Genomic DNA, 15,883 nt, shown 5'->3' with positions numbered 1-15,883 from the left:
GAATTACATAAGTATATGAATGCAGTACACACAGTTTATGGAAGCTACGCAAGTAATAAAAACCAAAGATAAGTAACATTTATATTTTATATTGAAAAAATATATATTAAAACTATGCATGTGCAATACATAAACAGCAACCTAAATTATAAGTTAAGTCCCTCTAGCTTCCATTGCAGATCTTGCATAACTGGAGCTATCCTTAGATGTGCATCTGGAAATAATAAAATGTTTAGGACCATCTGACAGGCATCTCTTTAACAGGGCTCTCTCCGTCACTCTTTTCATACAATCGTAGTTCCAATTTCATTTGAATACTAAGCAACCAAAGTCCATGAAATTTTGCAGATATATTCTGGAAACTAATGTCTGTGTCTGTGGTGTTTAAGATTTCTCTAAAAATATCTAGTTTTAAAATTACAGGGGCTCAAAGATTTGTATGAAATTTTTTAAGACCGCGTAACTTTGAAACTGAATATTTTAACAAAAATCTGGAAAACCACAGGCATAGATATTAGTTTCTAGAATATGTCTGCAAAATTTCATGGACTTTGGTTGCTTAATATTCAAATGAAATTGGAACTACGATTGTATGAAACGAGTGACGGAGAGAGCCCTCTTAATAGCCTCAATAGCTCAACGGTTATAGGAGCGGACTGAAATCCGAAAGGTCGGCGGTTCAAAGCCCACCCGTTGCACTATTGTCGTACCCACTCCTAGCACAAGCTTAATGTTTAGTTGGAGGGGAAAGGGGAATGTTAGTCATGATTAAAAATGGCTAATATTCTTTTTTTTTTTTAAAACTCTGGACATAGTCGCTGGAAACAAATACACTATACAGGGTTTGATTCCTGTATTAGTGAACTAACCAGAATTGGATTATTTAATACTAATAGTGTATTTCAACTTAACTATACTTTGAAACGAGACAAAGTTATGTCTGATATCTGTCTTGTTTTAACATCTTTCTAACATTCTTCTGTGTAAGTCAGGACCAAATTAGCAGGAAGACTTCTTCCTAACATTTGTCCTAACTTACGCCAGGGTCTGTTTTACTGCTAATTATTAATCCATACTAATATAAATGTAAAAGTGTCTGTCTGTAATCTTTTCATGTTGTCGTCGTCGTTACTAATATCATAGAGGCGAGATTTATAAGCTACTTTGTCCGGAAATATTAACAATATAAATTACATATATGTATCGCGAGCAAAAGCTATTATTTTTAACGTTAAGATTCGATATTCTCATACACTACTTTCTTACGACTGAACCGATTTTCTTGGATTATAGCTAAGCACACTATCGATCAAGCCACCTTTCAAACAAAAAAACTAAATTAAAATCAGTTCAGTAGTTGAGGAGCTACGATGCCACCAACAGATACACACGTCAAACTTATAACCCCTTTTTGGGTTGGGGGTTAAAAATAATTGGTCGAAACTTATTTTTGCAAATCTCTGTTGTTCATGTAGCACTAACCAAGAGTGGCCATTCCTTGAGGGATCACTGTACTTCCTTCTGGAACATTCGCCGCTGCAATTGCAGCATTTGTCGCTTCCAAGGTGAATTTGTCACTCCATATTTCTTTAAGACTATCTTTCATCTCCTTCAATGTTTTTTCTAGGCTTGACTAAAATGATAAAAGTTTATAACGTAAATTTCTCAATACAAATTATCAAAAAACCCGAAAATATGATATGAAATAGGTCTCTTCTCACTGGGCTGGTTTCTGCACTAAAACGTTTCTGTCTGTTGTGCGTAATAAGAGCATGGCTGCCAAGTAGGTACTATAGTGCGCGCGAAACAAGTACACCATTCTGTACTTGCAATAGGGCAGCTTGTGCACGTTACTAGAGATTAAGATAGTGTAGGTCAAACAAGATTAAATACCCAAGCCTGGGTGAGATCTGTTCTTGTACAATGTGCAATCATACGCCTTGTATTTAGATTGGACTTGTTTCGCAAAAACTGTCACTTGTCATTAAATGAAAATAATTAAATGTTTGATACAAACCTGAAGTGTTAAAGCTTCCAAGTCTTTACTGAGGCAAGATAGCACAATGTTGATTTCCTTGACAGGCAACCTCAATTCAAACGTTGATGTGACCAATGTGTGTAGCACCATGACGAGGGCAGTGTCTTCATATTGTGAGCCCTCTTTTAGGGATGCAACTTTGCGTTCGTGTTTCCTTCTGTTTTTACTTGAACGATACGATCGTCTGTGAAGTAAAATAATACTAATTTATAATTTATTTCCCCAAATAGTACCTAAGAATCCCAAGAAAAATCAAAAATGTCATCAATTAAAAAAAAAAGTAACTTTGGTCATAATGAATTTAGAAATTATCACCCCAATTCCCATATCATTTGCAATTATTATTATTAGGTATACTAGACGATCCCTGCAACTTTGTGTGGATTCAACTTTTTTAAAACCTAAGGAGATCTTTTTGATTTTCTGGCATACAAAGTCGTACTGTTTCTTGGATCCAAGTTACCTATACCTTTCGTCAAAATCGGTTAAACGGTTCAGCAGTAAAAAGTAAGATAGATACACTTTCGCATTTATAATATTAGTTTAGAGTAATTACATATTCAACTAAATAATTAGTCTCAGGTCTTACGACGGTGATGCTGGCTTTTCCGCAAATACATTGGCTCGCTATACATATTTCTTACACTATGCCACAATTCACTTACTCATCGAGTTTTTGCAAGTTAATGCCGTACAGCGCCACCTTGTTGTGATTTAGTAAACTAATTATTTCGAAAAAACAAATCTTTAATTTTTTTGTGATGGAACCACAAATTCACGGTTTTCGGATTTTTCCCTTAACTTGTGCTACAAGACCAGGCGACCTGCCTTTTATGATTCTAGGTCAACGGGAAGTACCCTATAGGTTTCTTGACAGACAGAGACACACTATGAAGTGATCCTATAAGGTTTCCTTTTTTATTTTAAGGTACAGAACCTTAAAACTAGACTTACCCAGACCCAGATGAAGACGCTATAGTACTGCCTGCATCAGAGTATAAATCACTGTCCTTATTAGCATAGAATGTATCATAATGGTCAGCAGGTTTATTCCTTTTCATTTCGTTTACCACTTGCAGACGATCCTTATATTTATTGAAGTTTGTCCTGTTTGTTTCTATTAATTCCTTTGTATTTGTATATTCATCCAATAAAGAGGGTAGTAGGCTCTTTTCTATAAAACAAGTGAAAATAAAGTTGCATATAAGGAAATAATATGTTTGTCTGGATTTGATCAAAATCGGCGCCAAGAAAAATCGCAAAAATTATGAGCGCCATAATTTTTTTTAATAAAAATCCAATGTCTACATTATCTGTGTTTTGGATTTCCAAAAAAAGTACACCATTTTCGTAATCAGCACTTCTGGAAACTGCCAAAATAACATCCATTTCTAACATCTTTCTAAAAACAATTAAGTCAATTTTTTTGGATTTGAAAATGGCCTCATTTTATTTTAACAATCAGTACCTACCTAGAGAAATTTCGTAATTTATCATTAGGATTTTAACTTATTAATTAGTCATACCTATTAATTGCTGCTTGTTAAACTTAGTACAAAATCGCAGTGCTGTTTTAAACTGAGCACATTCAATAGCAAAATTTATTATATCTTCATGATCTTCATTAAGTTGTTCCAAAATCGTTAACGCTTCTTTGTATCGTTTTTCTTCTTTTAGAGAGTTGGCAAGATCCCTAAAAATAAAGTTTTCATAAGTATATAACATTGAAGTTTCTTGTTAGCTTGTAGCTAAGACATACTCCTTCTATTCAGGAGGTTGGGGGTTCAATCTTGGGCATGCGCCTCTAACTCTTTGGAGTAATATGCATTTTAAGCAATTAAAAATCACTTGCTTTAGGAAAACATCGTGGAGAAAATTGCATGCCTGAGAATTCTCCATAATATTCTCAAAGATGTGCGAAGTCTGCCAATCCACACTAATTGGCCAGTGTGGCAGACTATGGTCTAAACCCTTCTCATTCTGAGAGATCTGTGTTCAGTAGTGGGCCGGCGATGGGTTGATTATGATGACGATGATAGAAATATTAATGCAATTCTCACCAACAAATTTCTTTGAACTCTTCCTTAGGTTTATTCTGAGCTAGCTTTAATACTAGTTCCCACTCCAAGGCATCTCTGTAACATTCAATTGCTTTCTCGTAACTCTTTGATCTCTCATAAATTATACCAGCTTCAATAAATTGCTTCTTTAGTTTTAAGTAAAGTCCGAAATCGTCCGACATTTGTTTGTATATGTCCTCATCAACAGAGAAGAGTGCTAAAGCTTCTCTGTAAAGACTGTGATACTTGACAAAGGTTTTAAGCTCGCCATGTCTGCTTGGTCCACATTTTGCAAGACACTGTACAGCTTTTTCAAATCTCTTCAAGTGTTTATTTATAGTAAACCTCTTATAGTTTTCATCCATTTCATTCAACTCGTTTAACATGGCAACATATTCTTTGGGATCCTTCTGTGATTTATTAGCAACCAGTAGCACAAGGTCAAAGTCATACATTCCTAATGCAACATCAAAAAGTTGATCCACATTGACCATGTATAACAAATATTTCAGTGCTTCATCTGAAGTAACTGGTACATTATTTTCACTTAACTCTTCCTTTTTCAGACTGTTTATAACAGCCAATGCCTTTTCTAAATCATTTTTCTTCACAAAAGCTGTCAAAAGTGGTAATATTCTATAAGCATAGTCATCTGCTTGATTTATATGTGCAATAACGATATCACATACATATTGTATCTTTCCATGTACTTTATCAGTAACATTTTTTCTCCCAGGGTAGCTACTTGTATACATAGCCTGTGTGACATCAATATTTTCAAGATCAGCCAAGAAAAGGTTTAGCCACGAATTATTCTGTATAGCATCAAAGAACATACCTATACTCTCTGTGAACAGTTTAGGATTGTGATCGTAAATCAAATTAAGATTTATTCTTTGCTTTCTCATTAAATCAAAAGCATCATAATATTTACAATGATCGAGATATTCTCCAATAATTTTAAGTGATAAGGGTCTAGGTTCAATAGTTTCTAGATTTCCTCTTGGCATTTGAAACACAGTTCGGGTTGTTTTTGGAACAGTCACAACTAATTTAGCACCTCGTTCGATTTTCCTCTTATAAACATCTGATGTTTCAGTTTTCTCATACATTTCAATGCAGCTTAAGCCTGCTCTTGTTAGTTCAGTGCAAAGAAGCACATGTTTTAATGTTGTCAGCAGCAGAAAACTACTATGAATAAATATAGAACTGACATTATTAATAATCTTTTTATCGTTCATATATAGACATCCTTTGCACGAAAGCCCTAAGAAATAGACATCACTATCTACACTCAGAACGCAAAATTGGGGGCATGGCTCAGGAAATGAAAATACTTGGGGAATAATTTTACCATCAGAACTGTACTCTAAGATTTCTCCATCACTCAACTGTAAAAATACAGCAGATTTTATTGAAGGATGGCACTGTATCCTTGTTACAGCTGATGGTAGAGGATGTGTACTTTCTTTAACTATTTTGCCATCTGATATTTTGTACTGAATTAATTGATAAGAACTATCATTGTCTACTGAAGTGCATAATAATGTTTTGCTGTCTAACCAGTACCAATTATAACAGTGGAATGGAAAGCTTACATTATCAATAGGTATTGTTTCAGATATTTCATACCTTAAAGGATTTCTAACAGATTGCTCCAGAAAAACTAATTTTTTATCAGTTTTTACTACAAATGAATTTGAGTTCAAGACTGAATCATTTTCTGGTGCAAAATGAACCGATTCAATATCACTGTCTAATTCAACCTCTACATTAGCCATTGGGGGAGGAACAGATGTATATCTAAAGGTTGAAATTAATAATTTCTTCCCATCTATAACAGTTACAGCTGCATCGTCACAATCACTTTTACCTTTACTATGATCTATATTCCATATCCAAGTATAGGCATAATGTTCTCCATTTTTTAATACTATATGCATTTTTTTATTGTTAGCCACATTAAAATCATTATCCCACATAATTTTCCCTACAGCTTGTTGTTTACTAAAGTACAGAGTTTGCTTTAGGTACCAGTGATAGTTACTACTTGTAAATAGTAGAACTTTCTGGGTGTTTGTAGCAGTATCTTTGCATAATAAAGCTAATATATCTGAATCAGAACTCCAGAACAAATCTTCAACAACAGTCGTTAGTTCCACAGGTATTGTGAACTCTCCATGTTTGAGGCCATTTTTTTCAAAGAATGCAACAATATACTTGTCAGTTAATTTCTGTGTTGTTGCAATTATGTTTCCACTGGGTCTCCATGACAGGTTGGCTTCGAGACCTGGTTGCTTTTCACTTGTATACTGCAAATTTCCTTCTCTATCGAAAATTTTAAACCTTCTAATGCCATCAGATGTAAAACCAACAGCAAACAAACTACCATCCCCTCTCCAGGTAATCACTATTTTGCTGTTTGATTCACCATTTTTGTCTACAAAAAAATACAAAAATAGATATTAGATAATAATAAAATCGGTCAAGTGCGAGTTGGACCTGCACACTAAGGCTTCACCATTCTACAAGAAATAACACTTTTAATTAATTCTCATTATGGTCATTATGTTATTATTTATTGTTATTTCACATTCTGTGAAAATTTTAACTCTACCTGATACAGTTTATTAGATACAGCCAGCTGACAAATAGACAGACAGCAGAGACTTAGTAATAGGGTCCAGATGTGCTATCTGGACCTTATTAATGGACTCTTCAGGTACAGACACTTAGAAACACTAAACTTGGGCCACAGCTACCCCTACATTATACTGGAAACGCTGGAACTGGAAAAGCTGCCTCATTATAAGGCATTAGTTTTTGTGGGATTGTGATAGTACAAAGAAACACTCGAAACTATTACTTACTTACCAGCAACTATTTCAGCTGTTATTTTTGCAGCTTTTTTCCCCTCTGAGCCATGGAATTGAGTTTCTTTTTTACCCCAACCAACAGTAATAAACTGTTTTTCACCAAACTCATTGCTTAATAAATTAGACTCAATCAAAGGGTCATATGTGCATGACATTAATATTACATTTAAGTCCTTAGTAACCAAAACCAATAACTCTTGATCTGGACTCCATTCCATTGCCTAAAAACAAATTGAATAAATACAATAAAACAGAATATTTCAAAACTGATGAAGTGCGAGTCAGACTCGGGCACAAAGGGTTCCAATTGGTAGTACAAGATATGTGTATATGTACCAAACACTTTTATGTAAAACACTTTAAGTTAATGTGATTTAGTAAATAAATTTTTTCATGAACAGTTGAACACATTTAAATTTTATTTTGATGTAACCACAAATTCATGGTTTTTGGATTTTCCCTGTGCTATAAGACCTACCTAAATGTGATTAAGAATTGCTTTAGCTCTGTGTAAAATGGTTTAGAATTTGAAAAGTTTGCTAACACATTATTTTATGAACATTCGTAAAGTATACATCATATTTTAAAGGTACGAACCAACAATCCATTTTCACATGTTCCCACCAAGTCACAGCAGGTGTCTTCAAAGTCGTCAATTGATATTAATTCACCGTTTGCGAGACCAACGCTCAAACAGTTGGTCAAACCCAAATAGGTTATGTTTACAGGTGCATTTTCTCTGGATACACAATCAGAGATATCCTTTGTCCACTTGATTTCACCACTATTATCAAATTTGCTTACTACTAGGTTATATGAACACACAAAAAGTTCACCGGTTGCAGATTCCTCATTGTGACCGTAACAAGCACAAAAATTATCTCCCGATTCTATTGAATATTTCTTTGTACAAATATCCCACAAACTTAAATTCTTCATTTTTAGCAATGCTTATTATTTTTTATTTCCTACAAAGACCTAGGAGTAGGTAGTTTAAAACCGAAAAATTTCCTGACGTTTTCCCGTGCGTTTTCCAATTACAAAGTATTTTTTTTTTTAATTTATTTTACGGCCCTGGATACCAGTCCTTTAAGGCCTTTCAAAAATAATTACAAAGTACCACATAAAGTACCACAGAGTTATAAAGTACCAAAGAGTATGTAATCACTGCAAAGTGCTCCAAGTGTAAGGGTATCAAGTTCCAAACTTCCAAGAATACCCTGATTGACATTCCTTATTATTAGATTTTATCTTATATATTTAGTCTGAGGATTTTATACTCTTTGTTGATAACTAGTAGTGCCATCCAGAGCCGTAAAAAGCTTCAAAAAGACTTGATCGCAGAGCCGTAAAAGCAGTTGAGAAAAATGTACTGCCAATAGTTCAAAAGAGCTAGAACCCAGAGGCGTAAAATCAGTTAAAAAATGTAGTGCCAAGGCAGGACATCGATTTAAATCCGATTTCAGATTTCAGGCAAAAATCGATTTTACAATAAAATAAAAATAGGCTTTTTCTTTCTTTGGTCGGTGAAAGCAAGTTGTCACGGCTCACGGGTAACATTGTAATCATGTCAAACGTTAGTTTCTATTGAGTACAATGGAAAATAATGGCTTATGCAAAGAGTAATTTGGTATCATCCCTCTGGAAGTTGGCCAAATAATATAACCTCCACAGGTGAATGATTTCCTCAGTTGGCTATCGCGGCCTTACAGTGCCTTTAGTCTGTTTAAACCACAGTCTCTTCACTGCCGATGACGAAATGACCGTGGCACTCGACAACAATAACAACAATTTTTGAAATTAATTCTTACTAGTTTTATTTTAAAGCAAATCTATGATCTACATACTAAAAAAATAAATATTACATTATACATTAGGATAGTAAGTTTTTTCAAACTTTGTTCTGCATTTTGGATATGGTCTTAAAACTTTAGGTATGTAAGGTGGTAGATGTTCATCCAATCTCCTTCTGAATGGATTGATATCAAACTCGAATGGTCTTCTTCTAGCTTCAAAGAATCGAGTATTGAATTTTATTTTGTAAATCTTTTCCCAGTCATAGAGTTCAGGTAATAAGAAATGTTTGGGTCGATTTGCAACCAAATGTTTGTATCTAGCTTCCAACCAGCATCGTTTGTTATCATCTTCTATATCAGCAATAATCTGTTCTTCTTTGCCAAGATAAGGTTTCATCTCATGATCTCGTTTTTCTGGGGCATTTAAGTAAAATTGCACTAACATTTTCAATATATCTTCATTTAAGCCTTTGATTTTTCCATTTTCAATAGTGTCATATAGTTTTAATGGTTTTGTTCCAAAACAAATATTATTTTTTGGGTTAGTGTCAACTTCATCATTGTGCATTACAATAGTATTTAATTGATAAGTATACAAAGATACCAAATGCCCATCAGTTAGTACAGTTTGTGTCACTAATGGATAGGTCAAGTCATTGTAAGTTGTGAAACCCTGGTAGTTAGCTTGAGCCAACAGCCATCCAAAGCTAGCTTTGATAGCTTGACAGTGCAATGCCTCTAAGTTGTCTTCTGACCCAAATGATTCTTTTCTATCAAGAATATGTCCTCGTCCATGGAAAGATATTAGACCAAACTCATCGAAATCCCCTGGCCAAAAACCTACAAGTATTTTACATAGTTAGTATATAGATTGGACACACTTCTCCTTAAAACAACTTTCGAAAATACTCTTTATGATCTATACTAGTATTATGAATGAGCTGATTGATGCTCACAACTTCATTCTCATGGATTTAGGTTTTTAAAATGAGGGCATGGGAAACCATTATTCTGCAGGATATCACGCCAAACCGTTGCTTCATCGCGGTTTGAAGGACAAACCAAAAAATAAGCACACTTTCAGATTTTTATAATATGGGTAGTATTACGAAAATCTGCCCATCTGTTTTCACAGCCCATCTGCTTAACCGATTTTGGCAGTACAGATATAGCTTGCATCCCAGAGATGGACAATGGACTTCAATTACTTTTCATACCAGAAAAAAAAAGTTAATACAGGATTTAAAAAAAAACTTAATTCCACACTGAACTCGCACACATTGTCTAGTAATGCTTAATGAGCTCAGTTAATTTACCTTTACTTTAAAATATATTATGATGAAAACGAATTGAACATTTTGTAGAGAGATTTCGCTGCTCTCTGGCCATACCATACCATTTTGAGTTGCATAAAAAAATTGTACAGAGATTTATAATCACTAAAATGAAATAAAAACAGAGTTTACCCGGAATATTTGTTCCATGTCTAAACTCAGTAAAGTATCCAACACTTTCAGGAAAGTGAGAAAACTTGGGGACCTCAAAATCTGGATTTTCAGCTTCATTGTAGGGCATTATCGGTTTTAAAGGCAAGTGATTTCTTACTGTTAGTAATGGTGAACCTGAAAACCAAAAAATAAATTTTAGTACCCCATACAGTTAATTTGAGATGTGGTCATTATGGAGAATGTTTATGATGTCATGGAGAGACTTGAGATGTTTTTACCACTACACAGAATTTAAAGATGATTTAAATTGAAATTTTTAAAAATATGCCTCTGTATAGCTGTGGAATAGGTTTCTTTCTGTAACTGTACTCAATTTCAACCTTACAACTCTTATAATTTATTTTTCAAATAGCTATGAAAGATAGATGGACAGATAAGACTTTTTTTATATAGGTATAAAATATGATGTACCATACCAATATATTGTACAGGTCTATCGAGGGGTTGATCCATTCTGTCTTTATACCATTTCTGCTTTTTTCTCCATTTTAGCACATCATATGGTAAGTCAATACCACCAACAAACCAAAATGCTTCATGACGGGGCTCATAATCAACCTGAAATATAAAAAAATACCTAGTTTTCCAAAACAAAGAAGAGTAGTATAACTGATAAAGGTGAATCACTTTGCCACGGCTTTACAACCATTCACACTTTGTATACTATATACAGCTGAAGCTTAGATCTTTATCATCTTTACATTTCTTTTGATTTAGGAGTTAAACAACGCAAATCTGTCTTCATTTTGACTGTTTTAAGTAGGAGTAAAATCTAAGTAAACTATAGATTTCAGCTTGAGAGCATAGCGCAGTACTGCTCAAATATGACTGATTCTTTGTTTTGACAACTAATACTACTTAGACAATTCTACTTAATACTGATCTGGGGGCACGGAAGTGCCCCTGGCCAAGTCAAGTATTATTTACATTGTGGCTAATTCTGTTGTTCATAATCTCAAAACAAAATTGACAGATCTAAATCTAGTGCTATCTTATCTGCAGGAAGTTTCTGAAAGGGATAGCAATACATTCAGATGTTATTTTAGTTTAGAGATGGTGTACAGCAGAATTTAGCTATATTATTACCTCATTAAAATCTTACCTGTGAAGATAAAATATGTGAAACTTTATCTGTTAAATTATTCAATATAATTCTGTTAATTTGTTTCACTATGTTCTTTGTGTGAGCATCTGCTGTTTGCTGTTGTTCAGGTTTATCTAACGATGTCACAATTCTGCGCCTGGAATTTTTATAACCATCAATAATATTTTCAAGCTTTTCATAATATTTGGTACCTATATTCTATAGAATAGACATAGAATTTAGTTACAGTAAATATTCCATACAAGTAAGCAATATTGAAATTCATGTTAGATCGTAGTAAACTTAAATTGTTTTTATCATTCCTTTGTTCTGATCTATAGGACAAACATTTAATGATACAAGATGAATAAACACATTAAATGTATAATCAGTGGTATTTTGTCAGTAAAACTGCCATAGATAATATTTTATGATATAACACCTACTCTACACCTTCATTTTCTGTAGCAATACATTCTTCAATACAGGACTTTATTTCTTGCACGACAATATCAGCGATGGGGCTAGATTTGGCATATATATCAGGTAGTTTGTCCAACAGTTGAAAATGTGTTCTTGTATAATGCTGTACCAATGGCATAGCATTGTATGGTACTTTGTTTTCGTTTAACACTATGCATTGCCACCCATAATATCGTGGCATGTTCAGGGCGATCTGTTTTTCTTCAACAGTATTTATTTCTTGTATTTTTTGATACTTAGTTTGTCTTTTGCGTAGCTTTCTAGCTTGTAAGCTCAAATCTAATATCGGTGGATAAATAGGAGCATCAGTGTATTCATTCTCTTCAAGTTGCACAGCTTGACTATATCGCCGAGAAATAAGTTGTTTTAATTTAGGAAATGTTCGGTGAACACGAAGCAACTGCATTTTGTAATTTTACAGAGAACGTTTTTCTAATAAAACATTAAAACTTTAATTATTACTATTAGCAATTAGTAGCACGATTTTTAGGTTAACCACAAACAAGTAACAACCACCACAAACTACCTACTATATCAATCATTAACCATAGACTATAGAACGATAAAGAAGTTGAGCTCATGCTCATGGATGAGATACTGTCGAGTGTCTTTTTTTTTTCTCTCTCGTCTGGCTTTACAAAGATTAGCCAATGTCAAATTTGTAGTGATTTGTAACAAGTTAATTATTAAATTAAACTATACAAGTATGGACCCCGTCTGTGCCGGCGCTCGCCGACATACGCATGGCACCCCCTTATAGCGCTTTCTAGTCAGTTTTAACAAATAAAAACACTATAAAAAGGCAGAGCACGCCCGCCAGCTAACACCAACACAGACGAAGTCCCTGTCGAGTGTCAGTGTCATATGTTTATATGCTGCCAATGTTTCCAGTTTCCACTTACGATTTTGGTTTTACCCGTGGTTTACCCTTACATTAAGATGCTTTTACGAACCCTACTTCCTGTAGAACATAGTTATTAGTAAAAAGTGCAACTTTTCATCTATACTAATAAATAAAATTGAAGTGTCTGTCTGTAATTTCGAAATAACTACCGCATATTAAGGTCATATGGTTATTTGAACGATACTATAACTGAATCACACGTTTTTATAATTTTTGTCTGTCTGTCTGTCTATCTGTCTGTCTGTCTGTCTGTCTGTCTGTTTGAAAAGGCTAATCTTGGGAACGGCTGAACCGATTTTGACGGGATTTTCACAGACAAGTAGAGAATTGACCAGGGAGTAACATAGGCTACTTTTTTAACCGACTTTCAAAAAGGGAGTTGTGTTTTTCTACCTATGTACACCGAAATCTCCGAGATTTCTGAACCGATTTGCGTCATTTCTTTTTTAATCGATAGAGGAACTTTGCGACATTGTTTCATAAAAAACTTGGAGTCCAACTCCTCAATCCTGATGCTGCAAGGGATCTGACCAATCCACGCGGGCGAAGCTGCGGGCATCAGCTAGTTTTTAATATTATTTCACGTCTCGAAATCTTGTGCCTTGTGATGAGCAAGGTGTAACTTTCTTCATTCTCAGTGTCATACGAATGGCTTATTACACGGTACACCTAACTAGCCTATATCTATAAAATACACGATTATTCCGCGATGCAGTGTAAAACTTTGTCATTCTGCCGTTTTCTAATCTTTTTGAGGCTATATCCTTTGATAAATAAAACAAAATAGTATTGAAAATAGGACTACCATCTAAAGTTTAATTCCTTGTCATCAAAAAAAGTTTTAAGCCTTATTATATAAGTCGTTTTGCTCCTTAATAGGGCGAAAACCCTAAAGTAGAAACACTGATTGTTGAGCAAAATGCACAAACCAAACATTTTGCCAGCATTTTGCATCAAGGTCATCAATGGCTGATGCAATAATTTGAGATTACAGACTAGATCATTTTTGGTTTGACATTAAACTGAAAAGTGTTGCCATACTTGAGAAGCTACCATATTATTAGGTAAAATAGTAATTAAAGCATTATGTTCACAAACTAAATAATTGAGCCTGGACAACAAGATCATAACTAGTTAATCTCAAAGTATTCTGGTTGCTCAATAATTCATGAATCATTATAAAGTAACATTTTTTTTCTCTGACCTAGAAATTTTTAATTATTTATTCAAACAATATTACAATAAGCATATAATATAAAGGATAACAACGTACACAGAGCTTGCATTTAAACAATAATGACCACACGAATGGGGCAAAAATGATAATTATATTAGGCAACATTGAATTTGACAGTAAAAATAAAAATGACAGTTGAGAAATGGAATCATTGCCCTTCTGTCAAATTGCTCTGTTCGTGTTAACCAAAGATTTTATTTTAAAAGCTTTTGGTGACTGGTTAAAGCCTCAACATGGATGAAGATTTGATATTTGATCCATCTTTGAAAAAGAAGAAGAAGAAGAAGACTGGTTTTGACATAGAGGCTGCGCTCGCTGGAGAACAAGGTGAAACCACGAGTGCCGAAGCGCCTGCTGAGTCCGGTGACGTCGACGTGCCTGAGGACGACAACCTCGACTTGGACAACTTTGGTAAAAAAAAGAAGAAGAAAAAGAAGACTTTCTTCAACTTAGACGAGTTAGAAAATGCATTGCCCGAGACGAAAGATGAAAAACCGCCCGCCGAGGAACCTGAGCAACAAGAAGAAGAAATGGTTGACGATTTAGATTTGGATATAGACTTCAGTAGAAAGAAGAAAAAAAAGAAGAAAAATATAGATGAACAGTTGGTGATGGAAGATGATTTGAAAGGAGATGATCAAGAGAAAGAAGATGACCCCCATGGTGAATGGGTCGGTAGCGATCGTGATTACTCTTACGATGAACTTCTCGAGCGTGTGTTTGACATTATGAGAGAGAAGAACCCCAGCATGGTGTCAGGCAAGAAGCAAAAATTCATAATGAGACCACCACAAGTGGTTAGAATTGGTACAAAGAAAACATCTTTTGCAAACTTCACAGAGATTTGCAAAACACTTCACCGTCAGCCGAAACATTTATTAGACTTTTTGCTGGCCGAATTGGGTACAAGTGGCTCTGTAGATGGTAACAGCCAGCTCATCATTAAGGGACGATTCCAACAAAAACAAATAGAGAATGTGTTGAGAAGATACATTAAAGAGTATGTAACTTGTCACACCTGTCGCTCCCCTGACACCATTTTACAAAAGGACACCCGGTTATTCTTCCTGCAGTGTGAGACGTGTGGATCTCGTTGCTCAGTGGCCAGTATTAAATCTGGTTTCCAGGCTGTCACCGGAAAACGAGCAGCTATGCGTGCAAAGACTGCATAGATTAGTGTTTAGTGATATTCAATTTTACAATCGAGGATGTGGGTACATGCAGTGAATTTCCCTATCCATGTGGATGATGCTTTATAGATTTTGTAATATATAGTGTACATTACTGATCGTTCAGCTGCTAATCAGGTGCTGATGGAAATATTTTGAATGATTGATTTTTAAATATTGTGCAACTCCTTGCTGGTAATACAAGTTTGTTTATCTAAGTATTTACAATTTTGTTTATGAATCAAACTTATTCAAAGATTGAATATTATACTCAGTAAATATTCATAATTATGTCATTGTTATTTAAGATTTATAGAGTATACATATAAGACTAAACATCTTTTATTTGTATTACCTTATCATTAGTGCTCAAATTACTAAGTAATTGGTTGCTGGAACATGAACTGGAAATTCTGGGTGTACCCTAAAATAACCCCTATATTTATATAGCTTACTACTGTAATATTCTCATTGATACACAATGTTTTTAAAAAAGTTGTTTTATTTTACCATTTATCTAGATAAACTGAAAATATTTTGAAAGAAGATTCAAAAGTAATAGCTACTCATTTGTCTTTGTTGCATGATCACCAGTGATTAAAGTATAAATAGGTACCTAACGTGGTGAGAGAAGACTACAATGAATGGAGTTGTTAAAACCCCAATATTAATTTATTTTTGTGAGATCCTGCAGTTTTACGAAGAATACTATTACTACTAAAATAGTG

The 15,883-nt window shown here is 34.3% G+C and overlaps 3 protein-coding genes across 3 annotated transcripts; 1 reads left to right on the top strand and 2 right to left on the bottom strand.

Annotated features, from left to right (window-relative positions):
- Window positions 1–72: 72 nt before the first annotated feature.
- On the bottom strand, window positions 73–8,009 carry LOC123874161 (putative elongator complex protein 1). Its single transcript, XM_045919378.1, has 8 exons — window positions 7,572–8,009; window positions 6,973–7,195; window positions 4,099–6,538; window positions 3,565–3,731; window positions 2,993–3,212; window positions 2,018–2,222; window positions 1,483–1,633; window positions 73–214 (listed from the first exon to the last, which is right to left on the bottom strand). The coding sequence occupies exons 1-8, from the start codon at window positions 7,911–7,913 to the stop codon at window positions 147–149; spliced, it is 3,816 nt and encodes a 1,271-aa protein (XP_045775334.1). The 5' UTR covers window positions 7,914–8,009; the 3' UTR covers window positions 73–146.
- Window positions 8,010–8,771: 762 nt separating this feature from the next.
- LOC123874162 (28S ribosomal protein S30, mitochondrial) lies at window positions 8,772–12,376 on the bottom strand. The gene is made up of 5 exons (XM_045919380.1): window positions 11,809–12,376; window positions 11,381–11,519; window positions 10,695–10,836; window positions 10,237–10,392; window positions 8,772–9,610 (listed from the first exon to the last, which is right to left on the bottom strand). The coding sequence occupies exons 1-5, from the start codon at window positions 12,249–12,251 to the stop codon at window positions 8,841–8,843; spliced, it is 1,650 nt and encodes a 549-aa protein (XP_045775336.1). The 5' UTR covers window positions 12,252–12,376; the 3' UTR covers window positions 8,772–8,840.
- A 1,741-nt stretch (window positions 12,377–14,117) lies between these two features.
- LOC123874256 (eukaryotic translation initiation factor 2 subunit 2) lies at window positions 14,118–15,733 on the top strand. The gene has a single exon (XM_045919495.1). The coding sequence runs from the start codon at window positions 14,220–14,222 to the stop codon at window positions 15,156–15,158; it is 939 nt and encodes a 312-aa protein (XP_045775451.1). The 5' UTR covers window positions 14,118–14,219; the 3' UTR covers window positions 15,159–15,733.
- The last annotated feature ends 150 nt before the right edge of the window (window positions 15,734–15,883 follow it).

This window comes from Maniola jurtina, chromosome 18, assembly GCF_905333055.1.
Source record: "Maniola jurtina chromosome 18, ilManJurt1.1, whole genome shotgun sequence".
NCBI classification, from domain to species: Eukaryota; Metazoa; Arthropoda; class Insecta; order Lepidoptera; family Nymphalidae; genus Maniola; species Maniola jurtina.
This window is presented reverse-complemented; position numbering and strand designations above follow the sequence as displayed.

Excerpts from the sequence above, each read along its gene's own strand:
- LOC123874256 (XM_045919495.1), top strand. The coding sequence starts at position 14,220 with ATGGATGAAGATTTGATATTTGATCCATCTTTGAAAAAGAAGAAGAAG.
- LOC123874161 (XM_045919378.1), bottom strand. The coding sequence starts at position 7,913 with ATGAAGAATTTAAGTTTGTGGGATATTTGTACAAAGAAATATTCAATA. Across the intron at positions 3,732-4,098 it reads GAGTTCAAAGAAATTTGTTG|GGATCTTGCCAACTCTCTAA; the intron begins GTGAGAATTGCA and ends CTTTATTTTTAG. Across the intron at positions 2,223-2,992 it reads GCGTCTTCATCTGGGTCTGG|ACGATCGTATCGTTCAAGTA; the intron begins GTAAGTCTAGTT and ends TTTACTTCACAG.
- LOC123874162 (XM_045919380.1), bottom strand. The coding sequence starts at position 12,251 with ATGCAGTTGCTTCGTGTTCACCGAACATTTCCTAAATTAAAACAACTT. Across the intron at positions 10,837-11,380 it reads CACATATTTTATCTTCACAG|GTTGATTATGAGCCCCGTCA; the intron begins GTAAGATTTTAA and ends TTTATATTTCAG. Across the intron at positions 10,393-10,694 it reads TAGACCTGTACAATATATTG|GTTCACCATTACTAACAGTA; the intron begins GTATGGTACATC and ends TTTGGTTTTCAG.